Raw genomic sequence first — 26,408 nt, forward strand, 5'->3', positions numbered from 1 at the left:
CCTTCCAGACCTCACCAAGTCCACAAAAGGAACTTTTGCCAGGAACCAGTAAGAAAGAATACTACTAAACCTTACTGCACCTTGGGGGGAAGAGTTTAAACAAAGAGTGATCATTGAACAAAAGGTAGCTTCTCCTCCACCCAGTAATTTAGTTTGCAAAGGTGAATAACAAAGAAACCCTCCAAACTAGCTGGGAGGAATAATCTATTTCAATGCTTAGTTCAAATATCACTTCCTAGGGAAGCCCTTTCTCAATCCTAATAGCTAACCCTAACCCTAAATGCTCTCCACCATCCTTATTCAATTATTTTACATTTATCTTCTATTTTGTGTATGTGTTTTCCCTAATAAAGGCAGCCTCAGATACTAGTTGTGTAACCAACCTCTCATAGCCTCAGTTTTATCTATGAAACAAAGATAATAATAGCTCTTACCACCCATGATTATTGTGAGAATCAAAAATACTTAAAAAAAAAAATTCTCAAAACAATAATATCATTATTTTAGGTCAGCCCAAATGTCACTTCCAGTTTCCCCTGTATTACAAAGACCTTCCTCCTTCATTAACTTCAAATAATACTTTTGTTTGCCAAAATTCTCCATTAGTTGTTGCCTCACTATATTACTCTAGAGCTCAGGGAGTGCTTCCCTTTTGTTTTTTAATTCTTAGCTCCTAGCATTGAACTTGGTACATCTGTAGGATTTAATGAATAATTCCAATCAAACTGTCAAAAATTAATAAAATTCTTCTGGAAGAACAAAAGTCAATAATGTGAAGAGAATTATTGGGATGAGGGATAATGCAAAGGAAGGTGTCCGAGACCATTCTAGATCTAAAACTATATTATAAATTCTCATCAAAACCAGAGTGGTGACAGGAAACTATAATGCTAAATGTTGGGGGGAAATTAGGAAACAGTGTGTATGTAGTGTATGTAGTCCTGCATTTTCAGAGGACCAAAATAATATCACTATGTTTGAATTGAGTTACAATGTGTCTGACTGTGGTTGATCAGACCACTATGAGCTCAGAATGCTCTGCCACTAGTCAGACACAAATAGTCCATATGAATATTTGGGGAGGCGTCTCTAATTTTGCACATTTCATGTTTCCTTTGGGATAATTCAATTCTGCTTTGCTCATAGAACATAGCACTTTCTCTGATAAAGGACTGCTGGATGGTACTGTTCCAGTATCTCCTATGTCATACAATCAATTCTTAAGAAACTTTGAGAATGCCCTTGCTTTTTCTGACCACCGTGTAAGCACTTGCCCTGTATGAGTTGTCCATAAAATAATTTTTTTGTCAAGTGTACATTTACCATTCAAACGGTATAGCTCAGAATGGTGAGTGATCACCATTTAATAAAAACAAAACAAAACAAAACAAAAAAAAAAACTGGAGATATCTCTAGGAGCAAAATGGAAGTTTATTATATGTTCTGGCGAGAAGCCGGCATCCCTCCAATAGAACAAGCAATAGAAAGGAGACAACTTTTGGGACAGGTTTGACATTTTAAATAGTCCCTAACCCATATACTCTTCCCACCACTGACCCTCATCTGGCTAATTACTAATACTCCCTTCCACTTGTTCATCTTTCATTTTAAAGAGGACCCATGACACCATGAGGTGATGTCTTGACTTGCCCATGAATTGGATTTAAGTAAGGCAGAGTTGCAGTCACTAGTCTTCTTTCTTCCATGTCAGTCCATGGCTAGATAAAAATTAAGATGATTATGAACGAATGCCTTCTTCCCTGCTGGAACCTTGTAGTCTTGGATGTCTAACCAAACTCTAAGCACTCCAACGCCACCTGCTTATATTGCCTTTATGGTCATTGGAATGAGTTGTTCTTCACAAGTTTTCACATGCTTGGAGTAGACATCTCCCTAACTCATCAAAAGGCTTGTTGGTTGCATTCAGTCTGGGTGAGCCTGTATGCAGACAATTTCTCCTATTTTATGGAGAACTCACACAGGGCAAGTGTTCACGAGGACAAATGCTAATGATTTGTGTGGGTTTATTTGATATCCTGCAACTTTGCTGAAGCTATGAATTGTTTTCAGTAGGTTTTTGGATGATTTTCTAGGATTCTCTAAGTATATTATCATATTATCTGCAAAGTGTGATAGTTTTATTTCCTGCTGTTTATTCTAATTCCTTTAATTTCTTTTTTCTTTTCTTATTGCTAAAGCCAAAATTTCTAATATAATGTTGAATAATAGTGGTGATAATGAAAATCCTTATTTCACCCCTTTGGGAATGCCTCCAGCTTCTCTTCATTACAAGTAATGCTTGCTGTAGGTTTTAGATAGATACTGCTTATTATTTTTAGGAAAGCTCGCTTTATCCCTGTGCTCTCTAATGTTTTTAATAGAAATGGGTGCTGTACTTTGTCAAAAGCTTTTTCTGCATCATTGAGATTATCACATGATTTCTGCTGGTTTTGATATTGACACTGTCAATTATTTTAATAGTTTTCTTCATATTGAACCAGCCCTGTACTCCTGGTATAAATCCTACTTGGTCATAGTGTATTATTCTGCTGATAAATTGCTGTAATTTCTTTGCTAATATTGTCTTTAAAATTCTTGCATTGGGAGATTTTGTCTGTAATTTTCTTTCTGTTTTGGTCTTTCCAGATTTAGGTATCAGTGCAATATTTGTGTCATAAAAGGAATTTGACCTTTACCTATTTTTGCAAATGGTTTACATAGTATTGAAATTAATTATTCTTTAAATGTTTGGTAAAATTCATTTGTGAATCCATCTGCTCCTAGAGATTTTTTCTTAGGGAGTTCATTAATGACTTGTTCAATTTCTTTTTCTAAAATGGGACTGTTTTAAGTATTTTATTTCGAGAGAAGACCTACGTACTAGGGTATTCTCTGCCCTAGAGTTAACTAAGAAAGTAATGTGGACTTCAAGAAAACAAGTCTGTGGCACCAAAGTCAAAGTGCTGGATCTGCATTCCCACCTGTGTCTCAACATCATTAAATGTCCACCTTTTTCCAGCATTTGGTCAAAGAAAGACAAAAAAAATTAGGCTGGTTTCATGGGTTTATTCCTCCTAAGAAGGCAGACATGCATGGAAGCACAATTAGAATGGATCTGGGGTGGGCAAAGCATTTTTTTACACAAGTCAAGGGGCAGGGGTATGTAAATTTCCTAGTGGTCTTACCAGGGTTTAACCATTGTTTCCTTGGGCTTGACTGTTCCTCACATAGTCCCTACTTTAAGGAATGTTTGATTTGCCTTCTGATTGGCTGATTCTGATTCCCAGGTCAAGTCTGGCCTCTTCTGGATAGTCAGAGAGCTCAAGCAAATCAAGATGGTTGGTAAAAATTATTAACTGCCTCAGTTCCATAAATAGCATATCAAACATAGTACACCTTTAATACATTGTTATTGATTCAATGAATAAATGCAGCTTTCCATTATGTGCAGAGCACTGCTCTAGATTTAGGGTTTGAAAAACAGTGTCTGTCCTTTAGAGACTTAAAAGTTAAAGAATAAGACTTCAGAAATAAAGAGACAGAAATATGTGCAAATATATGCACATAAATCTTCACTTAACTAATTTAAAGGCAGAGTTTTGTGAGAATGTGGAATTTGAGAAAGACATAATTCCATTGTATTTGAAGTATAAATGCTCTGCAAATTCATGGAAAGGAAAGGCTCTACAGATCCAAATAAGCACCATCTGCAGAGATATTTATTATAATCTATGTTTTAACTGAGGAACATAACTGTTAAGTAGGAAGAAAGATGTTTATTTTTCAAATAGGTAAAAGCTCAGAGTTGTTATTGTTGAAGTAGTCCTATCAAATGAAAATAGAAATGGATCCCAGTGGGCTACATATTGACTTAAAAACCAATGAATTAACATTATTTATTCGTATTACATATTTATTTTGTTAAATATTTTCTAGTTATATTTTAATCTTATTAGAGCTGAACTCTGGAGTTTTTCTGGAAAAGAAAGCACCTGACTTTGTAATTCCATAGACCTCGGTTTTTTTCAGTTCTCCAAATGACTAGGTATATTATATTAGAGAAATCTCATTTGTTCTTCAGTTTCTCATCCATAAATTACAGTAGATGGAGCAAATAATCTTTCAACTCAAATTATCCAAGAATTTTTTTGAAGACTAGATTTTGGTAAGAAGATGGGGAAGGAATTTCCAGCAGAATCCTCTTTAACTTTAAAGTTTACTTAACGTTTACTCTCTTTGACCTCAAACTTCACAATCATTATTTCTTCTTACTTCAAAGTATTATTGAATGCACTCTTAAAGTAATCATCCATATAGGACTATTCACTCTAATATTAGCAGCAGAGATAGTCAAAAGGATTTATATAATGATGTGATTTTAGGGAACTACCTTCCATTAAATACAGGTAAGGCATTTTGTTTGCTTGTAGTCTGGTTTAAACTAAATATAATTAGAAGGGATAGCTGGTCTGAGAGCCAAATCTCTCCTGCTGTGGTAGAGTAAAAAATTTGTTGAACGAATTTCCCAATTACATATCCCTTAAGAAGAAGGTCTACATAAGTTTTACCTAGGTTGATATCAGAAAATCTAGATGCTTACTATCCAATTGTTATTATGACTGAGTCATTTCAGTCATAAACTGACTCCTCATGACTGAGGTTTTCTTAGCAAAGATACTGAAGTAGTCTGCCATTTCCTTCTGCAGCTTATTTTACAGATGAGGAAATTGAGGCAGACAGGGTTAAGTGACTTACTCAAAGTTATTCAGCTAATAATTAGGATTGATTGATAGTCTTCCTGACTCCAGGCCAAGCACTTAAGCCACTAGGCCACCTAGCTGTCCCCAGACTCAATCATAAAGGCTTGTATTAGTTATATCTGTAATTTTTTTTCACCCTTGTTACTCAGGATTTGTTCTATATAATTAGTGTTAAATCCCTACTCCTTGACTTTGGGCAGTCATTTGACTTTTCTGAGATTCAGGTTCTTCATCTACAAAAGGAAGAGTTAAATTAGGTCATCTCTAGATCTCAGGACTATAATGTAGAAACTGACATATGAGAGATCAGATCCTTTCCACTAATAAACAGTAGTTTGCCTAGAGTCAAACAGCTAGTAAATCTCTGAAGCTAGATTTGGCCTGGAATGTTCAAGTCCAGCATCAGTGGTCTATTAGCACCATCTAGCTGTCTCACATAAAGGTATCTTCCTCTTTACAATTACAATCTGTTCCCCCCCATTAATACTGCATTTCCTCTTTCTTGAATCTATCCCTTTTCTTTTAAAATCAGACAAAGCCTGAATTTAAATTCTGCCTTTGATACTTACTATTTGTGTAATCATTGACATTTTTTTCTTTTTCTTTTTTTTTTAACTTTTATTAAAGCTTTTTATTTGCAAAACATATGCATGGGTAATTTTTCAACATTGACCCTTGCAAAACTTTCTGTTTCAAATTATCCCCTCCTTTCCTCCATCCCCTTCCTTAGATGGCAGGTAGTCCAATACATGTTAAATATGTTAAAATGCATGTTAAATCCAATATATGTATACATCTTTAGACAGTTATCTTGCTGCACAACAAAAATTGGATCAAGAAGGAAAAAAACAAACAAATCTGAGAAAGAAAACAAAATGCAAACAAACATCAACAGAAAGAGTGAATGCTATGTTGTGGTTCATACTCAGTTCCCACAGTTCTCTCTCTGGGTGTCTTCATCACTGAACAAGTGGAAATGGTTAGGATCATGTTGTAGAAGAGAGACACATCCAACAGAATTGATCATAGTATAATTTTGTTGTTGCCGTGTATAATGATCTCCTGGTTCTGCTCATTTCTCTTAGCATCAATTCATATAAGTCTCTCCAAGCCTCTCTGAAATCATCCTGCTGGTCTTTTCTTACACAACAATAATATTCCATAACATTCATATACTACAATTCATTCAGCCATTCTCTAATTGATGGGCATCCATTCAGTTTCCAGTTTCTAGCCACTAAAAAAGGGTTGTCACAAACATTTTTGCACATACCACTGGCAATTTTCTTAATCTCTTTGAATCTGTTTCCTTATCTGTAAAATGGGAATATTTGTAGTGCTTATCTCACAGAGTTGTTGTGAGGTTAAAATGAAATAATATATTTAAAACATGTTTCAGAATTTAACTACATATAGAAATGTCAGTTATTATTCTGTCTCACTTACTTTTGTTTTCATTTCCCTTTTTCTCCAGACTATTAGAGGCATATCTTTTTAAAGTTACTTAGGGTCCGTGTCAGTCATGGCACAAATACATCTGCAAAATGATGATTGTGTGTGTGTGTGTGTGTGTGTTCAACCAGGTTTTTACCTGTTATTTCCTTCATTATGGTGCTAAGGAGGTATTCTGTGAGCTCAAGGTCAGTGAGCACTCAATTTCTGGCTGGGCTTTTTTAAATTTTATTTTGGATTCTAGATGTCCTAGATTATGAAGTTACTTTGTCTTTAATTTTAATACGTTTAACATAAACAAGGCTGACAGTATTATAATAAATATGGTTGTTGGTAGCAAATGGATGATTTTGTTAGCTGTGTTCCATATCCTGCTGATTAATTCAAGTTCTAAATTTTGAAGACATTTTTCTTACAGAATTGACAAAATTTTCTAAGTAAAACAATATAACAGCTGCAAAAACAGCAGATTTTCCTAATTTTTTCCTATATTTATTCTACCAACTCATTTTTCTTGTTTTTTCCTACCGTTATCAATCAAACAATTATACTGAATAATATTGGTAACAGTGGTTGATCCTGATCTTCTTGTAATATCTCTATTTGTAAATATTATTTATCATAAAAATAATTTATTTACTTTTAGACTTCTTAGTGTTAACATATAAATTAGATGCTTTGGGAAAGTTTTTGTGAATCTGCTTTATATTGTTTTCCTTATGCCCAAACTTGGTTGTTTCTTTTTAGCTAATATTGAATCATCCTTACATTCTTTGAATAAATCTAACTTTGTTTTCAGAATAACCTTAAAGTATTTCTGAATATATTGTTATGGCCTCATGGCAAGTGTTTTAATCAAAACTTTGTTTTCATTAGTGATATTGGTCTTTTTTTTTCTCACTAGTGGTGATATTAGAATCATATGTGTTTCATTGTGACTGGAATATTTAAAAACTGAAATTCCCTCAGGAAGCAGGCTGAACTTTCTTGCAAAACATTTGCATTCATATTTTACCACTTGTCTAACAAGCACTCCCATGACCAGTGACAAAAAAGATACAAGATGGTAAGGTGCCACAAGTATCATTTACAAAAATCCTGTTTGTCCAGACCTTGTCTCCTTTCTAAAACCCCCAACCCTTCCGCTCCCCCTTTAAAAAAAAAAAAAAAATTATCGGTGGGGAAAGTTCTTGCATTCATATTGCGAGCTCTGAAGCCCAGCCATTGGGAGGAAAAGACAGAGAATGGGGCGAGGATATTGCATTAGGAATATATATATATATATTTTTTTGCTTTGTTGAGTTTTATACTCCCAGCACACTTCTGAGTGGCATATGGAAAGTACCCTATTTCATGAAAAAGAGACTAAATCCTTTTTACCTCCCTTTTTGAGTTTGTCTTTATAGAATATCCCTGTGGAATTATCCCACACAATTGAAAGAGTATGATAAAATGTCTTCTCTCTGTTTTGTTCAAGAAAAACTTTATGCAATGAGAATTAACTGTATTTTAAATGTTTGATAAAATTCAGTTAATAGTTCATCTGAGTTTGAGGATTTTTTCCATATTTTGTTAATTCATTAAAGATTTGTTCAATTTCTTTTTCATACATTGGTTAAATTAAAATTTCTATTGTTTTGTTAGTTTGGCTCTTCCATTTTTGTAAGTTCATTTCATAAAGGTTGCTAGTTTTGTTGGCATAAATTAGTAAGTTTTTTTTTTTTTTTTTTTTAAAGTTTTACTTCCTCTTCATTGTTACAATTTCAATCTTTTCACTTTGAGAGTAAAATGGTTTTCTTCCTTTTGGGGGGGGGGGGAAGGGAGGTTGAAGCAATTGGGGTTGTGACTTGCCCAGGGTTAAGCAGCTAGAAAGCATTAAGTGTCTGAGGTCAAATTTGAACTCGGGTCCTCCTGACTTCAGGACTGGTGCTCTATCCATTTCACCATCTATCTGTCCCCTCATTTTTCTTTTTAAAATAAAATTATATATAGAAATATTGAATCTTGAAAATGGTTTAGTTTCATTTCTAAATTTGGTAGAGCTTTTCTTTTGCATTTAATTGTAGTTTATTTTTAAGTTGATCTTTTTCAGTTACAATTTTTTTTTTGGGGGGGTATATTTTCCTATTAACATTTCCTTTTAAGAACTCACTTGTTTTTAATCCAAAAAATTTTGCTAGATGCTTGACATTTCTTTTATTAAACCAATTTATTGATTCTGTTATTTTTCTTTAATCCACTCTTGCTTTAGGTTTATTTAGTATGAATCTTCCCTACAGACTCTCGCCAATTATAATTGTTACTACTTCATTGTCAGTAAAGATTGAATTTTAAATTAAATCTTTGTCTTTATGCTATGTGTTAACATGGATCCCCTCTCCTTCGAATGCATTCAGAATTGAAAAACATATACTTTGAATTCCACTTAGGAATCAGTAGATGCCAATGGCATACACATATTTTTCCATAGTTTTTTTCCCCCCCAAGTTTTTAATTTTTAAAATTATTTATTATTCTAGTAAACTTTTCTAGGTCTACATAGGGTACATGGAATTCCCCTAGCTTCAAGTTTCCTCCTAGCTTAATACCTATTTATCATATTTATCATATTTATCGGTGAGTAATTAACAAAGTTTGATCCAATTTCAACAAGAATTTATTAAACTTCAGTAACATTGGTTATAGAGAGAGCAAAATGAAACAATCCCCGATATAACAGCTTATGTTCTACTGGGGTCGAGAAAAAAAAAAAATATATATATATATTACAAAGATAAAACAGGAAAAGTTATTGTCAGCAGGGCAAGTAGGTACAATTATTTTCATGTAACACAGTACATAGGAATTGGGGTGATAATGCCAGAAGTTCATTGGCCAGTAAATGTGTGGTCCTTGATTTCTCTCAATTAGGAACGGATTGTAAGAGAATAATCATTTGAATCATTTGTCAATACTTTCTTAGAAAGACTAAAGAATGGCTTGAGAGGTCCTGAAAATGAAGTGGTTGGGAAAGTAAAAATTAAACATCTATTTTCCACATGATAAAATGATATCTCTCCACGTTCATAGTCAAGGAAGATGCCAACCTTTAAGTTGCACACATTGACCATGCAGTATGTTCTATGGACTTGGGAACAAAGATTAAGGTAAGATGTGGCATAAAGTAAGTAAGAATTATGTTTCAGTGCACTTCTAAGTACAAATAAGTCTTGAGACTCTTTTGATTTTTTACAGATGCCAAAACAACACACAGTGTTATTTGACACCTGCACCTCCCAGTAATGTCTCCCTGAAATAAAAGACTGAGTACCAAGGACTTGTGCAAAATCTGTCAATCCCCCATTATTGTCTGGTGCTTCTTCTTGGATACCTCCATATCTCATACTTTTCATATCCTCGGCTATGATGATACCTGGGTCAGCTGTGTTGCAATCCAGAGTGATGTTCACTGTGGAGAGAGGAAGATTAAACAATGCTAACATCCAAATTATGATATTGTTGTCGTTATTTTACTGAGAAAAAGGTGTACACAAATGTTTCCACCAAGAAATGATCTTTTCTGCATCACAGTGATATCCAAAAGAATCAGCAAGGGTCAGTACAGCTGAATAGTATGAGGAATGGGATGTTCTTGATTTGTCTTGTAGCTGAGAGATTTTATGAAATGCTTATTTGGGAAATCTGGAAAATTGGAGGGGGGTGGGGAAAGGATTTGGGGAAGATTGTAGCCACATTGTAGCAGTTTTAAATCATGAATGGTTTTTATGTAAAAAGGAAAGTTAAATTTCTCTGACCTCTGATGAGAGATCAATGAGAAATAGAAGTTATAGAAATAAAGTTAAAAAGAGGCAAAGTGAGCCTCATTGTGAGGAAAATCATAATGGTAAGGAAATTATAAAAAGAACAGATTATATTTGAAGTTATTCACTATATCTTTTAAGCAAAAAAGGTTGGATAAATACTTAAGTGAATTGTTGTTCAGGTATGAAGTTGAACTAGATGATCACTAAGGTAGGTTCCATTCTTGACATTCCAGGATTCTGTGAAAGCCAAGTGGGTTCTAACCCAAAGGAAAATTGGGAAGACATGGAAATGAGCTAGCTCTTTGTTATTGACCTCCCCCTCTCCCTTTCCCACTCACCTTTAAATTTGAAAATTTTTTTCATTAAACCAGTAATGGAAGGGACAGTTATGGTCATCCGAAGGGGCTCTATTTTTTTTTGCAGCACAGATTCATTCCTAGAGAAGACAAATGTTATGTCACCAGTTGTCAAAAGACCAGTGACACAGTCTTCATTGCTCCAGTCTTGACTGGATTGGTCCATTAGGCTCAAAACATTTTTATGTTGTTTCCTCCTAAAAAAGTAAAGGGTAAACCTACCTCCTTAACACTTCTTCCATATCCTGAGGAGAGAAAATAAATGATATATGATTTAGAACAATGGATGGATTTGAGTTAAGAAAATGAAACTTTGGAACTGACCACCTATTCATTGTCTTGAAAACACAGAATAGAAAAGAATCTTCACAATTACTACCCTGCAATATTTCTGATGTATGTCCCTTATCTTATCACATCCAATAGTCATCTTCGTTTAGGCTCTCCTTATATCTTGTGATCTGCCTAATTTGTTTCAATATGTTAAATGTAATCTGCCTAGAACTAGAGACCATATCAGTTAAATGACAGTGGCTCCATATTATCTCAATAATAAAATATTGAGTATTAATAACTTTCTTATTAATTATTAAATTAATTAATTATGGAATTAAAATTCCACAACATGACTCTAACTCATTGTAGATTCCCTTTATATTACTTCCTTTCTCACTATGTTCCAACTTCATTTTATGTCACTTTCTTTCTCTCATTGTTCCAGACTAACTGTTCTCTTTACTCCCTTATTGGAGCCAGAACATAATCCAACATAGAGTTGAATGTATTGCCCTAAGAGGTTAATCAAAGGGAAAAAAGAAACTAGCCTGTATATGTTGAAGGACTAGAAAAAGTACAAAAGTGTAATGGATTATACAACTTCATTTTGTTTGAGACATGGGTTATAGATTCTTCATCTTGTCATCTCTTAACTTTCTTTGGTGTTTTTTCATCTTATTTTCTGTGATCTTACCAGGAGCAAATCCAGATCTGGTTTCTTACACTCCTCCTCTAACTCTCTGCTTCTCCTCCTTAATTCTTGATGATAGACGAACAATGCATTCATTCTCTTGTTCAGGCTTTCTAAATTGGCTGTCGTTTCTGCTTCAAATTTTGATAAATATGTATCCTTCTCCTCATTTAGAAATAGTTTAATTTTCTGGAATTCAAACAAAACGTGCTTCTTTTGAATTTCCTTTTCCTTCTACAAAGGAAAAAATAAGGCTTATGAATACAAGTGACATGACATTAGGAACTTTTGAGGTTCTCATTGAGTTTTGGCTTTGCTCATTTCTATGGCTGAGGTTGGCCATGGACAGTGAGTACCCTCTCTGGACTGTCCACACCTTACTATGCTTGGTGCTCCAAGCACACAGTCTCAATTTCTCCTGTTGGAAATCACCATTACTTCCCTGGTGTTCTTTTTGCTGCAATACAAAGTGCAATTGATTTGAAACCTAAGAACCTGGCTACTAATTATGTGCCTTTAGGAAAAATAGTTAACCCCTCTGACCCTCAGTTTCCTCATTTATTGGACCAATATGTCTACTATCTCTCTCAAAGAGATACTTTGAGAAATGACAGCAGAACATGCATTTCAAATATTGAAGGATCAAAATATAGATACTTGCCTCTATGAATGCCAGCTTAGCCTTCTCAGTGGCCACTTGTCGCATAGTGGTTTTGGTTTCCCTCCACAAAGCAGTTACAGTTCCATGGAGTTTCTTCTACAAATTTGTAAATTATATATATTTAAAAAGAAAGAAAACAAGTTTCTGTATCCCTCAAAAGTTTAGTTCTAAATATCCAAGCCTATTCTTGTATGAATGGCCGAAAGATCAATTAATAATAAATCAATAATGCTCTTACTTTTGAAGCTACAGGTTAAAGTTAAAACTGGGAGCCCATGGTATATGTGGGCAATGGTTTAGCATCTAAGCCTTTCAGAAAGACTAATTCTGAGATAACAGTAGTCTCTCTCTTCTCCCACCCCCCCACCCCCTTCCCAAGAGGAGATAACATTCTAGTAACAAAAGAAGAAAACCATTAGTTAACTGTCTTGGCCCTTTCTGTAGTAGATGAAGAAATGGTGATGCTAATTATTATATCAGATGAAGATGGCCCTGACAATCTCAGAATCCATTTTCTACAATGAACAGAGGCTCTTCCAGAGCCTAAATGAATTCATATAAAACAAGAATAAGTTCTTGAACTTCAGGGGAGACATATTTTCAGTCTGTAAGGAAAGACTCAGATTGAGGCCAGAAAACACATGTTACTTCAATTAACCAAGAGCATTGTTGAGTACTTAGAGCATAGCAGCTAGCTTGTGAAAACACTATCTCTTTTTAGGATGAACTTTGAAGGCTATTGTGAAAATTCAAAATGAACATGTAGGTGGAATGATGGGTACATTACTCACTCTGAAGTTCTCAGCAGCCTCATCTATGCAAAAGAGTTTGTGAACCTCATGCTCCTGGGATTGAGAACAGGATACACAGATTGGCTTCTGGTCATCTTCACAGAATAGCTTCTCCAATCTCTGATGTACCTCACACTTGTCATGTCCATCAGGGTACGGCAAATAATGGAGCCTTAGTTCTTTGGCAAAGGCTGCCAGTTTACCAAGTTGCACGTTGACTTGAAAATCCTGCATCTGGGAGACACTCCTGCACTCTGGACAGGAGAAAGGGGTTGAACCTTGCTGCCAGCTACTACTGAGGCAACTATGGCAAAAACTGTGGCCACATTCAATGGTCACTGGATTTGTGAAGTATTCCCTGCATACAGGGCAGATGAGTTCTTTTTGGAACTCTTGAATCAGTTCTGAGGTAAAGGCCATGTTTCTGAGGAAAGAGAATGGGAAAGGTCAGTAACTGAGTTTGGGGACAAAAGTGCCAAAGACGTGGCCCCTTCTATTCCATCAACTTTATCATTTCATATAGTTGTTTGTTCTTTCTAATACAATGGATAAGAGGAAAAAAGACTGAATTTTTCACATCATGTGATTGAGGAAACTAAGATGAGAAATATGTAAGCATTGTGATTTCTTTCTGATCTCCTAAACCTCTCTAGATCAGCCAACTATTGAACACTGTTCCCAATTAAATTCATAATCTTAGATGAAATTTGCTCTTTTTTCGTCCTTTTATCCAACTTTTGTTGATAATTTCAATTCTGATCTTATAAATAACCGTCTCCCTTTCTCTTTTTTCTTCCTCTCCCCCTACCCAAAATCTTAAGAAATTTTTTATGCTTTTCACTTTCATACTTCAGTCATTTGGGGTAATTCTCTATTTCTTCCCATCAGAAGTGGTCATAATGGCTTACATTCAATTACAGTGATGGCTGAAAAACAAAATAACAGTTCTCCTATGCCAAACACCACATGAAATATGAATTACAAAAAAATGTAGGCATATTTTCTTAACGTTTTTAAGAGTGAAGATTAGTCATTAGAATTATTTTTATTTCATGCTTTGCATGTATGTGGTTGGGGTCTGTTTATACTGGTTGTCTTGTGTTTATTTTAGTCTGCATCAAAACTTATGCCTTCCTTGCTTCTCTGATATAATAATATTGTACTATATTCTTCAATCTCCAAATCCAAATTCAAACTTTGTTTGAAATTCTTTGCTACCAGGAAAAAGAACTGTGATGAATTTTTTCATATATATGGTAATTTTTTTTTTTTAAACCGCCTTCACATATATGACTAAAAGTGAAATCTGAGGGTAGAGAGTCTGGATACTTTTTGAGGATAATTATAAATTTTTATCTGGTCCGAGTGGCCCAATTCACTGTTGCTGCAGCAAAAATGCTTTAGAGTACCTGTCTTCTCCCAGCCCCTTCATTGGTGTCCATTTCTTCTTATCACTCACACTTTAGAAGTGTGAGGTGAAGCTTTTGAATTTTTCTTACCATTAGTGACTTGGAGTATTCTGTCATATACAAGTTGGTACCTTTAGAAGCATTTGCAAAATTGACAAAGGGAAGAATTTGGGATAATTAGATGCATGAATGAAGTTATCGATGCTCCCTGACTCCTATTCCCCCTTTTGGCTCTTTATGTTCATTTGATTATTATTGGCTTGGAGAATATTTTCATAAAGGAATTGTTATCTCTAAGGTATATTTGCCAAATAGATAATGGGAGAAATTCAGATAACTAGATGGAGAAGGGAAGATATTAATCCTTCCAGATTCCTACTACTCTTTTTATCTTAGCAAGCTGAATTTCTCCATTTTATCTTGATGGGGGAATCCTGAAACTGTTCTCCTTGAAACTATCTTTCTTGACCTTCAGGGCAGTTAAGTGGTTTCATTAAGATTGGCCCAGGACCACTCCTACTTAGCCTCAGCTGGAGATCTGGACATGATGTATTTATTGAGCTGAAAATTGTCTTAGGACCACTCCCAGTAAATAGTTTTATTCTACTGGAAATCTAGGTGTAGGGGCAGTAATCTCATTCAATTCAGATTTCTTTTAAAGGGCAACTTTGGGGCTCATTTCTTGGCAATGGCCCAAAAGCAGTCATCCTGCCATGCCCAGGGACCTCTCTTTAGCATAACTGCCTGCAAGGACCCCCTGCCCACTGAGAGACATTCTTTTCTCAGTCAACCCCTCTTTATCTCTCTGCCAAGATTCCTCTGCTAGACCTTTACTTGTGAGGACCTTGCCACTGAGGAAATCAGCCTCCTAGCAAAAACCAACTTCTCAATGTCAATAAATTTCCTTTTGCCAGTCTAACTTTTTGCGTTTGTGAATTCTTTCATGCTGGACCTGTGTTGACCAAAAGAGGTTCCTACAACTCTCTGTACTGCCACTGACCTCATCATTTGGTTCCTGATTGACAGGAAAACCCTGAAAACCTGGACAAGGTAAAAGCCTTTCTTCTTTGTCTATTCTATAGCTAGGACATTCAAATTCCAGGGAAGGGTCAAGTCATCAGAGCCCCAGGCTCCAGCAGTATTCTCTCAGGGACACCTCATATGAGAATACCTGCATTCTTTGACAAAAGGCTCCTTTACTCGGGGAGCATTTTGTCATCTCTCCATCTTTAGAGACATCTAGAGAAGGATGAAGAGCTATAGAATAAGGGAAACTAAGGCTTTTTCTGGCAAAAATGGGACAAAACACCTCTGTTCTAAATATATTTCCTTAGGTAGAAACAAATTAAGCCTGAAAGATCTCAAACCTAAAAAGCTAAGGACTCAGGAGCTCTCCTTTGCATCTCTATGTAGTCCTAAATCCCTTTTAGAACAGGACTTTCTCTCTTTAACTCTATCTCTCTCACCTGAACTAAATCCTGGGACTCCCAGCTCTTTCCGGGAACCCCACAGATTCGTGATCTAGGTGACATGGAAACTGTTGGAGGATACTCCCCAGTCCCTGCCTGATTTTGAGCAGGAGCACTGGAGGGACTGCCTCTCCACCACCACAGTCCAACATATGGGGGCTGATAAAATGGGTGGGGATTCTCCTTCACTCTCTCTCTCTCTGGCCCTCTAGTCTCTCCTACCTCTCACCCATAGAGTAAGGATAGCAGAGGGGGAGGGGCTCAAGACCTGTCTTGAGAACCCTCCTCTGCCTCACCAGTTTGGTGATTTAATGGTGACATTGAGGACCCAACTCTCTCTTCTCAGACCTCCTGAGATATTTTTTTTAAGCACAAACTTTTAGTTAGAGTTAAGAGATTTGGAGAAGCTTAACTGCATTCTTATCTTGATCTGCAAGGGCCACGCCCATTCTCCAGACTCTGCTCACAGGAGCATCTGTATACTTCCCTAGGTGGGCCAACCTGTATTAGAGCAATGGCTGCCAAGGCCCTTTTAATTGAAGAGGCAATTGAAGAGACATCAAAATTAACCTTGGGACAGCTATTAACCCCAGGGGTTCAGAGCTTTTTAGAAGCCAAAGGACATTAGTGGCTTGGTGGGAGGCCTAATAGATATCAGGGTCTCTTACCTGACCTGACTCTCTAGGTTCCTCACACCCTTAATCCTGCCACCCCGCTCCCTGACTCCACCCCATCAGGAGAAATTAGCTTCCCTGAAAATGGGAAAGAAAGGCTTATTCTTCAGTAACTCTCAATGGCACCCTAGACTCTAGTCTACTTAACACTTTTACTAAGGATCAGAACTAAAAAAAAAAAAAAAAAAAAAAAAAAGCTCCTAATGTTTTCTCTCCTACTTTCCTTGACTGGCATTCTATATCCCTGCCAGCAATTAACTCCTTAGGATAATTAACTCCTTAACTACCTTCAGCTAGGAAGCTCTGTGGGTAATTGGGGTTGTTCAGCATTGTTGAGTGGGCTATCAGCATTCCCAAGGGCAGTCACAGACAGGACCTGATGCATTTTTTGCAAAAGGCCCCATTTCCAAACATTATCATCTCAACCCTGGATGACACCCACTTTTAATCTGCTCCTGAGATCTGTTTTCTCTTAGGCTTCAAGCTTTGAATTTTCAACTGCCCTTCAGCCTGCAGATAATGGGAGGACTGATTGGGACACACAATACCCTTTAGATGCCCTGCTGCTATTTTCAGATCTCACTCCTCCCCTCCTGACATGAACTTAGGGATATCTCTATGACCCTTGCCAGCCCAGGGCCACTCCTACTTAGCCTCAGCAGGAGATCTGGACCTGATATCTCTATTGAGCTGAAAATTGGCTCAGGACCACTCCCAGGAAGTGGTTTTATTCAACTGGAAATCTAGGCTTGGGGTCAATGACCACATTGAAGGAATGTCATTCAATTGAAACCTCAGTTTCAGATTTCTCATGGAAAAGGGCAACTTGGGGCTCATTTCCTTGCAGAAAGTCCAAGCAGGAATTATGCCATGCTCAGGAACCTCTCCTTGGCGTAGCTGCCTGCAAGGACCCCCTGCCTCTTCTCATCATTACCCCTTATGTCTCTCTGCCAGGATTTCTCTACACCCCTGTTTATCTCTCTGCCAGGACTTTGTCACTTCAAAGTAAGTCTCCTAGCAAAAGCTGACTTCTCAGTACCAATAAACTTCTTTGTGACAGTCTAACTTTTCCAGTTCTTGAATTCTTTCATCTTGGACCTGCAATGACTAGCAGGGGTTCCCACAACACTCTGACATGTGCCAAACCTCATTAATCTGACAGGTTATTTCCTAACACATGAACATGAGATCTTGCTCTCTTCTCCATTTGCTGGGTTTAGAGAACTCATCCCCAAAGTTGTATATTACATCGTGGTGAACTATAGCTCTCAACCTCAATGCCTGCCATACTGTAATGGCCATTTTAACATTCTTAACCCAGAAATGAAGTTTTTAAATGGAAAAATTTACCTTCCTTTTTTCTTCTGGTATCTTTTCTTCAGCTTCCACTGCTCTGCCTTTCCTCTCTGCTTTCAGGAGAAGGAAACTGAATCTGTCTCCTCTTAGGCCTTTCATATACCCCTAAGAACACCAAAGCCCCTCCTTCCTTCAAGGTGTGAATTCTCCTGACCTCCAAAGCCAAGAATAAACTCAGAGGTGACAACCATTTTCCCAGAGATATGAACTCCATGGTACTCAGTGTAAATGCAATCACTTCCTGAAATTCACATTCTTGTATCAGAAACATGCTTTTGGCAGAGAGATAATGCTGGATAATCTAATAATGAATTGAATTCACATCTTATGCCACTTTGTGTTGGGAGAGACCGAAATTCAAAGGAAGTATCCCGAGTGAATCATAAAAAAAGTTTTTCATTTGGGAGTCTTAATTTCCTTTTCTGAATTTCAGAGTTGGTTCTGTTTGTAAGAAACCAAATGAGAAATGTTTCAGTGAGAATGAAATGCTGTAGCATGATTTAATCTAACAGTAATGATGAAGTACATATACCACTGGCCCCTTTATTTGGGGACTATTTGTTGGTTAAGGAGGTGTTCCAACTTTAGCCTTAGGTATCTTCAGAGACTGAGATATTCAGTGTGAATTTCAGATGTACTCAGTTAGATGTGGTTCTAGTTTACTGATCTATTAATTTTGCACACTGCAATTTTTAAATTTTATTCTGAACATAAAGAAGGGAGAGGGAAGAAAGGAATTACATAAAATTCCTTTAAGTATATAATAACATTTTCCAGTAATTGTCTTCCCCCCCCCCCTTTTTTTCTTCTCACCACTCCCCTATCCTGAAGATGGCTACTATTGGGTATAAATATGTTTATGGGCTGTGTGTAGTGTGTGTGTATAATTGTATGAATGTGTATACATACACCATTCTTATATTTCTATTTATCAGTTCTTTATCTGTGTGCAGAAGATATAGTCCTTCATATTTCTTTTGCAGTTAACTTGGGAATTTATTATAGTCAAAAAGACACTAAAAGTTTTTCTTTCTTTAAACCATAATTTTGTTATTGTATACAGTGTCCTTTTGGTTCGCCTCATTTCATGCATCCTTATTTCATGGAAATTTTCTGTTTTGCTAAGATCACCGAGCTTTTCATTTCTTATAACATAACAGTATTGCATCACAATCACACAGTACATCCTGTCCAGCTATTTCACAAATGATGGACTTTTCTGCAATTTCCACTTCTATGCCACCACAAAGAGCTATTAAAGTATTTTTGAACATATAGATTCATTTACTTTCTCTTATTTTTTCATTTAATCCTTAGAGATATTAGTCAGAGGGTCAGAGGATATATATACATGGTTTTATAACTGTTTCAGCAAAATTCCAGATTGTTCTTTAAAATCGTTGGATTATTTCAAAGTTCTACCAATACTGAATTCTGTTCCCACATCCTCTCCAACATTTATTGCTTTCTCCTTCATTCATTTCACACAATCTTATTAATAAAAAAAAATGATCCAACAGTACTTAGTTTTGTCCCAACACTTACCTTAGAATAATAGGGTGCCAGCCAGAGTCAGATCCCATTGTCCCACAATCAAATACACATCTGAGATTCCACAGAGAAAAATACTTCAGAAAGACAATCACTACTGTCCTTTCAAATACCCTTTCCTACAATATTACATTTAGTACTTATAGCTATAGGAAGAGTATTTATAATTTTTGTGGAAGAGACTAATGAAATAGATGTTATCATGAGGAATAATGACACTAAGAGAGAGAATCCAGTTCAAGTAGAATCTGAGAAACTGGGGAAATTCAAGCAAGGAGGACTGACTATTCAAGGAGTAGGTAGTCAATAGTCAACATTTGCATAGGTTCAAAAATAATGAGTATCTGAAGAAAAAACAATTGAATATAATCTATCAAAGTACTTTCATTAAGGTTACTGATGGCAAGTTTGTTGTTGTGGGGTTTTTTGAGTAGCAGGAAAGAAGTCAGATTGTAGAATATTGAGAAATTAATTAGAAATGAGAGAGGAGTTAATGGTTTTTTCTCTATATATTCTAGATGTTTCATTTAATAACCAAAAATAATATTTATTGGGAATTGTAATCTCTGCCTCTAACAGTTGATTCTTAACTTATAGTATTTTCTTTTTTGTGTAAATAGTATTTCATCCCCCCCCAATCACATGTAAAGATTATTTCCAACATTTGTTTTTAAAAGATTTTAAGTTTTAAATTTTTCTCCCCTTCTTCCCATTCCCCTCACCAAGAGGGCAAGCTATTTGATATAAATTACACATGTACAATCACAAACACTGAATTCTAGAAATTTTGCTATGAAAAAGAAGGGAGATAGAGAGGGCTAGTAGAATTAAATGAATGAAAGTTAGCTTTTTATTTTATTTTCTTAAAGAATGGGGGGGGGGGAATAGAACATGTTTGTAAGCATTGAGGAGTCAGGGAATAAAAAAATAAAAATTGGGAGTGGAAATGGGGAGTTGGGGTCAAAATGACAGAATAAAAAGCAGAATAATCTAATGGTCAACAAAATTCTTCCACAAATATCTAGGAAATGTACCAGATATAATTTTGATTAATAAAATTTGAGTTAATCAGTTTTTAGGCCAGGGCAGTTTAGTGAGGCAAACAACAACAACAACAACAAAGTCTACATTCCCTGAGGACAGGATCTGTCCAGTTGTATTCTGTGAAAGAAGGCCATCACCGAGCACTGAGGCAGGAAACACTGATTTGGAAAAAGATCCCAAGGGTCCCTGAATTAGGTTGGGATCCAGGAATACATGGCATTTGGCAACTATCACTCACTACTCAGTTCCATGTCACAGATCAAAATAGAGAAGAGTGGTTGGGAGTGTGGGCCTTAGCTTTGTATTGAATGAGGAACAAGTTCCAGAAATAAATCACAGCTATCTGGTTCTGATCCCAGGAGGAAAAATGCAACTCAGCTCTAGACTATTCCAGGAGAGAAAAATTGCAATTGACTATCATAGGCTGGAATCCCCCAATTAAAGGGGATCCTGAAGTTCAGACGCTGGTTTTTCATCCAACAATAGTAGCCGATTCTAGCTGCAGAATACTAAAACTACCAATTAGAAACAAAATGACAGATCTGAAGCAGGAATTTGCAGTGAGCAGACTTCTATTGAAGTCATGTTACTTTGGGTTTACAAAGAAACTTGTAGGCCCCCCAGCCCAAGTTGTACATGCATTAAAAACATACAAGTTAACAGAAGCCCAGGCCAGACACCCCCTCCCAAAAGTGGACAGAATCTAGAATCAATAAACTTCAAAGTCAAGATGGAAAATGGAAGATGGAAGAATAAGCAAACAAAAGGAGTCTCATTATAAAGAGCTATTATGACAAGGAGACTACTATGGTAGGAAGGAGCCAGAGGCTCAAACATTTAGCAAACCCTCAAAGAAAAATGTAACTTGGACACAAATCCATTAAGAATTTCTAAAAGAATTAAAGCAAGATTTTGTTTTTTTTAAAAAAAAGCTAAAATTATTTATTTTCAAATGAAAATAGTAGAGGAAAAATTGTAAAAGAATGAAAATTGTGGAAGATACAAGTAATCTTTTAAAAGCTCGAACAAGATACAAGAGTTCTATCGAAAGAAAGTATTCTGACAACTAAAATTAACAAAAGAGAACAACACTGAATAAACTCCATGAAACTCAAGGGTGTTCAAAGAAATTAAAAGCTGTAAAATAGGGAAATACATGAACTACATGAAAGAAATACTTTGAGCTAAATAATCAAGGAGAGATTATTTTAGAATCATTGCCTACCTGAGCATTATGACCAAAATAAATGTAGCTTCCAAGTCAGTAATCATTAATCATCATTCTTGAAAACTGAATAAAGTTAAAAAACAGCAGTAATCTGCAGAAGCTGAACAAGTAAAGCTTCCTCCCATGAAAGAAAAAAAAAAAAGAGACTCCACTATAAACCCTAATAAGAGGCTTTCATGTATCAGGACTGATACACTGATACACATTGGATCCTTTCAGCTTAAGGTTTAGGCCACCCTGCCAAGACTTAACTTCAATCTTCAAGCAGCGATAGTAAGCATCCAATCCATCCTGTTGACTTAGATAACATTTACCCAAGTCAGCTATTCCATACTCAGTTAAGACATAAAGTAAAAAGAATACACTTTTTCCTCAGTACACGCAAGTACATTTCTCGTTCTAACCATTCCACTCCAGGTGTCAATCATAATGAGTATAAAGCATCCATCCATCTGTTGACAGTGAGGCATTATATATCAATTACCCATACCCAGCAAGTTTCATACCTACAGTAAAGCATAAATAGTAATCAATCAAATCCTCATTTTCTAGACCAGATCATTATGGTTAAGAATTCACCGAGTCAAAAATGTTATAACCATAGCTCAGAAGTTTGTAAAACTAATTACTAAGATACCAATTTATTTCATATTTCAAATCTAGACAAGAAAATTTGCAACACATCTAATTCAAAAGCTATTTAACAGCATAACAAATCTTTCACTCTAGGATATTACTCAAGAATCTCCAGGAAGATGCTTACAATACCCCCATCCCCTTCTTAAATAAATTTGATCTCCATTCTTTCTTCTCTGAGTCCCATATCCTGTGCTTAATCAGAGCTAGCCTTGAGATAACTGCATACAATACTGCCTTCTCAGCAGCTGAGACCAATCCTGGAATTACGTGAGAGTACCTGGCAGCAGTATCCCCATTTTTAAATTTATAAGAGGACCCTCTCCTCAATCTGACCTCTAGCCTGGGGGGCCAGTCACTGCCACACTGACAGACCTAAAATAACTTTATGGAGTGCTGACCACTTGATGATCAGCCAGGAACTCCAGAGCCACCATGACTATCCATCCACCCCTTGACTGGGACCAGAATCCACTATAACCATCTACCTTGATGAAATAGACCCCATTTTTCCTCAAGTATATCTCATTTTCACTTATATTTTGTATTTTGATGGATGTCCCATAAAGATATGCAATAAACTACACAGAACACTGAAGAGAAGGGAAGAAATTTTGATGGTATTTAGAACATTATTCAATTTTTTAAAATAATACCCCCTTCTTTTTAAAATAAAGGCCCATCTGATGCGGGAAAACTGGGACATTGATGCATTGTTGGTGGAGTTGTGAACGAATCCAACCATTCTGGAGAGTAGTTTGGAACTATGCTCAAAAAGTTATCAAACTGTGCATACCCTTTGATCCAGCAGTGTTACTACTGGGCTTATATTCCAAAGAGATTATAAAGAAGGGAAAGGGACCTGTATGTGCACGAATGTTTGTGGCAGCCCTTTTTGTAGTGGCTAGAAACTGGAAACTGAATGGATGCCCATCAGTTGGAGAATGGCTGAATAAATTGTGGTATATGAATATTATGGAATATTATTGTTCTGTAAGAAATGACCAACAGGATGATTTCAGAAAGGCCTGGAGAGACTTACACGAACTGATGCTGAGTGAAATGAGCAGGACCAGGAGATCATTATATACTTCAACAACAATACTATATGATGACCAGTTCTGATGGACCTGGCCATCCTCAGCAACGAGATCAACCAAATCATTTCCAATGGAGCAGTAATGAACTGAACCAGCTACGCCCAGAGAAAGAACTCTGGGAGATGACTAAAAACCATTACATTGAATTCCCAATCCCTATATTTATGCACACCTGCATTTTTGATTTCCTTCACGCTAATTGTACAATATTTCAGAGTCTGATTCTTTTTGTACAGCAAAATAACAGTTTGGTCATGTATACTTATTGTGTATCTAATTTATATTTTAATACATTTAACATCTACTGGCCATCCTGCCATCTGGGGGAGAGGGTAGGGGGGTAAGAGGTGAAAAATTGGAACAAGAGGTTTGACAATTGTTAATGCTGTAAAGTTACCCATACATATAACCTGTGAATAAAAGGCTATTAAATAAAATAAATAAATAAATAAAATAAAATAAAGGCCCATCTTTATAAAAGCAATATGCTTCCAGGTAGGTTGGACATAAAAATTCTCTGAAGAATTAAAAATGCCTATTACTCAAAGGGCAAGAGACAAGTCTCATGCAGACTGTTCATAAGCTTCAATATATTTCACTCTTCACTAAACATTTCTTAAGCATATGTGCTAGGCAATGTATTAAAGGGGATACATACAATGTGTGTGCAGGAATATCATTACAAAATATATAACAGCAAATAATATAAGGAGTGGTAGCTAATGAATAGGAGGATGAAAATCTTTGTGAAAGATTTGAACTCAGACTGTGAATAAAAGCTTTTTATCCTAAGAGGAACAAGTATGGAGGCAGTAAATTCTATGCAAGGAATAAATACATACTGTGAAAACATAGTTGAATGGAACTTTCTATATTCTCTCAGTAAAAGTAATAATAAAAGTATACTCTCAGCTTAAAAAAAAGGCAGTTTTAGAGAATAGGTAGGAAGTTCAAGTTTGGAAATAGTGGATTTAAGTTGCTTAATGGACATTCAGATACAGGTGTCTATAAAATAGCTGATGAAAGCCTAGATCTTAACAGAGACAGGAGATTTGAATTTAGAAATATGAGGTTTGTCCATAGAAATAATTATTAAACTCATGTGAGGTAATAAGATCCACTAAGAAAGATGTTCCTAGGAAGAAAAAAAAAGGCAGTACAGACTCTTGGTGGACATTCACATTTAGGATTTGTAATACGCAATTTGTAATATGGTTGATCATCTAGAAAAAGGTTGTTAAAAAGAGTGCCCAGACAGGAAAAATCAAAAAAGAACATCACACTGTATAAACCTTTATATAATAAGAGGGTTTCAATAGTATGCAGTAGAGTCAAATGCTGAAGATGGGTCAGTAAAAAAGAGGAGTAATTAGAGGGCTTTGATTTGAGCAATTTAGGGATTATTGATGACCTTGAGAAGCTTCATGTAAGTATTGAGATTAGAAATCAGATTGAAAGAACACAAATTTTACTCTAAGGTGAAGCAATGGAGACAACTAAGTAACTTTTTCTAATTTGGCTGCAAAAGGAAAGAGAGAGAAGAAAATATATTGATGTGATTATTGGGGCAAGTATAAATTTTTTTTTCATGATGGTGAACACCTGAACATATTTGTAAGAAAGAGAATAGGAGCCATTGAAATGAAAGATTGAAAATTCAAGAGTATGGTTGATTGAAAAGATTGGAAGATGGCAAAGGCTGGAATAATGGCCTCCAATAGAGGAGTTGGCCTTTATGAATAGAAAGGATATGACCCCTTCATCAGAATTAGAGCTTAATGACACAATGGAGCATCATGTTAAGGGGATCTGTAGTGTAAAATTAAGAAAATAGGGACACTGATGAAGAATGATAAAGAATAAGGCAAAGTCCTATGTTCAAAAGGGTGGGGCAAAGTGAGAGTCTTTAAGAGAGATGTTTTGAATAGCTGCTGTGGAGAATACAATATACAAAGCAAATCAGGAACATTTGAAAAAAAACAGCAGCATGGACTTTGATAGACCATAAATCCCCAGTTATTGAATGAAAGATTCACCATTGGAATACATCTAGCCATTCTGGAGAGCAATTTGGAACTATGCTCAAAAAGTTATCAAACTGTGCATACCCTTTGTTCCAGTAGTGTTTTTACTGGGCTTATATCCCAAAGAGATCTTAAAGAAGGGAAAGGGACCTGTATGTGCAAAAATGTTTGTGGCAGCTTTTTTTGTGATGGCTAGAAACTGGAAAATGAATGGATGCCCATCAATTGGAGAATGGTTGGGTAAATTGTGATATATGAATGTTATGGAATATTTTTGTTCTGTAAGAAATGACCAGCAGGATGAATACAGAGAGGGTTGGAGAGACTTACATGAACTGATACTGAGTGAAATGAGCAAAACCAGGAGATTATATACTTCAACAACGATACTGTATGAGGATGTATTCTGATGGAAGTGGATTTCTTCGACAATGAGAAGATCTAACTCAGTTTCAATTGATCAATGATGGACAGAAGCAGCTACATCCAGAGAAAGAACACTGGGAAATGAATGTATATGGTTCGCATTTTGGTTTTTCTTCCCGAGTTATTTTTACCTTCTGAATCCAATTCTTCCTGTGCAACAAGAGAACTGTTCAGTTCTGCACACATATATTGTATCTAGGATGTACCTATTTAACGTGTATAGGACTGCTTTCCATCTGGGGGAAGGGGTGGAAGGAGGGAGGGGAAAAGTCGGAACAGAAGTAAGTGCAAGGGATAATGCTGTAAAAAATTACCCAGGCATGGGCTCTGTCAATAAAAAGTTGTAATTATTTTAAAAAATAGAGAGGAAAAAATAAAAATAAAAAAGCAGAGATTAGAAAACCCGTCTTATCTTAAAAAAAAAAAAAAAAAGATTCACCATTGGACTATGGGGACTGAGTGTGGATCACAACATAGTATTTTCACCATTTCTGTTGTTGGTCTTTTTGTGCTTGTTTTTTTCTCTCATTTTTTTTTCTTTTTGATCTATTTTTTTTTGGTTCAGCATAATAACTGTGGAAATATATTTAGAAAAATTGCACATGTTTCCTTGCTGTCCAGGGGAAGAGGGGAGAGGAAGGGAGAAAAATATGGAACACATAAAGATTTTGCAAGGGTGAATGTTGTAAACTATCTTTGCA

At 36.0% G+C, this 26,408-nt stretch overlaps 1 protein-coding gene across 2 annotated transcripts in view; it reads right to left on the bottom strand.

Annotated features, from left to right (window-relative positions):
• Positions 1-8,856: 8,856 nt before the first annotated feature.
• LOC105750097 (tripartite motif-containing protein 64-like) overlaps positions 8,857-26,408 on the bottom strand; it is a 95,277-nt gene continuing 77,725 nt past the window's right edge. The window contains exons 2-8 of one of the 2 annotated variants that reach the window (XM_031961910.1): positions 19,244-19,303; positions 12,791-13,214; positions 12,000-12,095; positions 11,342-11,572; positions 10,594-10,616; positions 10,354-10,451; positions 8,857-9,660 (exon numbers count right to left, since the gene is read on the bottom strand). In XM_031961910.1, coding sequence (XP_031817770.1) covers positions 9,119-9,660; positions 10,354-10,451; positions 10,594-10,616; positions 11,342-11,572; positions 12,000-12,095; positions 12,791-13,214; positions 19,244-19,281 — 1,452 coding nt within the window. In that variant the 5' untranslated portion in view covers positions 19,282-19,303 and the 3' untranslated portion in view covers positions 8,857-9,118. The remainder of the gene's footprint in view (positions 9,661-10,353; positions 10,452-10,593; positions 10,617-11,341; positions 11,573-11,999; positions 12,096-12,790; positions 13,215-19,243; positions 19,304-26,408) is intronic. The other variant, XM_031961911.1, reaches the window with a different exon arrangement.

Source organism: Sarcophilus harrisii, chromosome 3 (assembly GCF_902635505.1).
Source record: "Sarcophilus harrisii chromosome 3, mSarHar1.11, whole genome shotgun sequence".
In the NCBI taxonomy this organism is placed as follows: domain Eukaryota; kingdom Metazoa; phylum Chordata; class Mammalia; order Dasyuromorphia; family Dasyuridae; genus Sarcophilus; species Sarcophilus harrisii.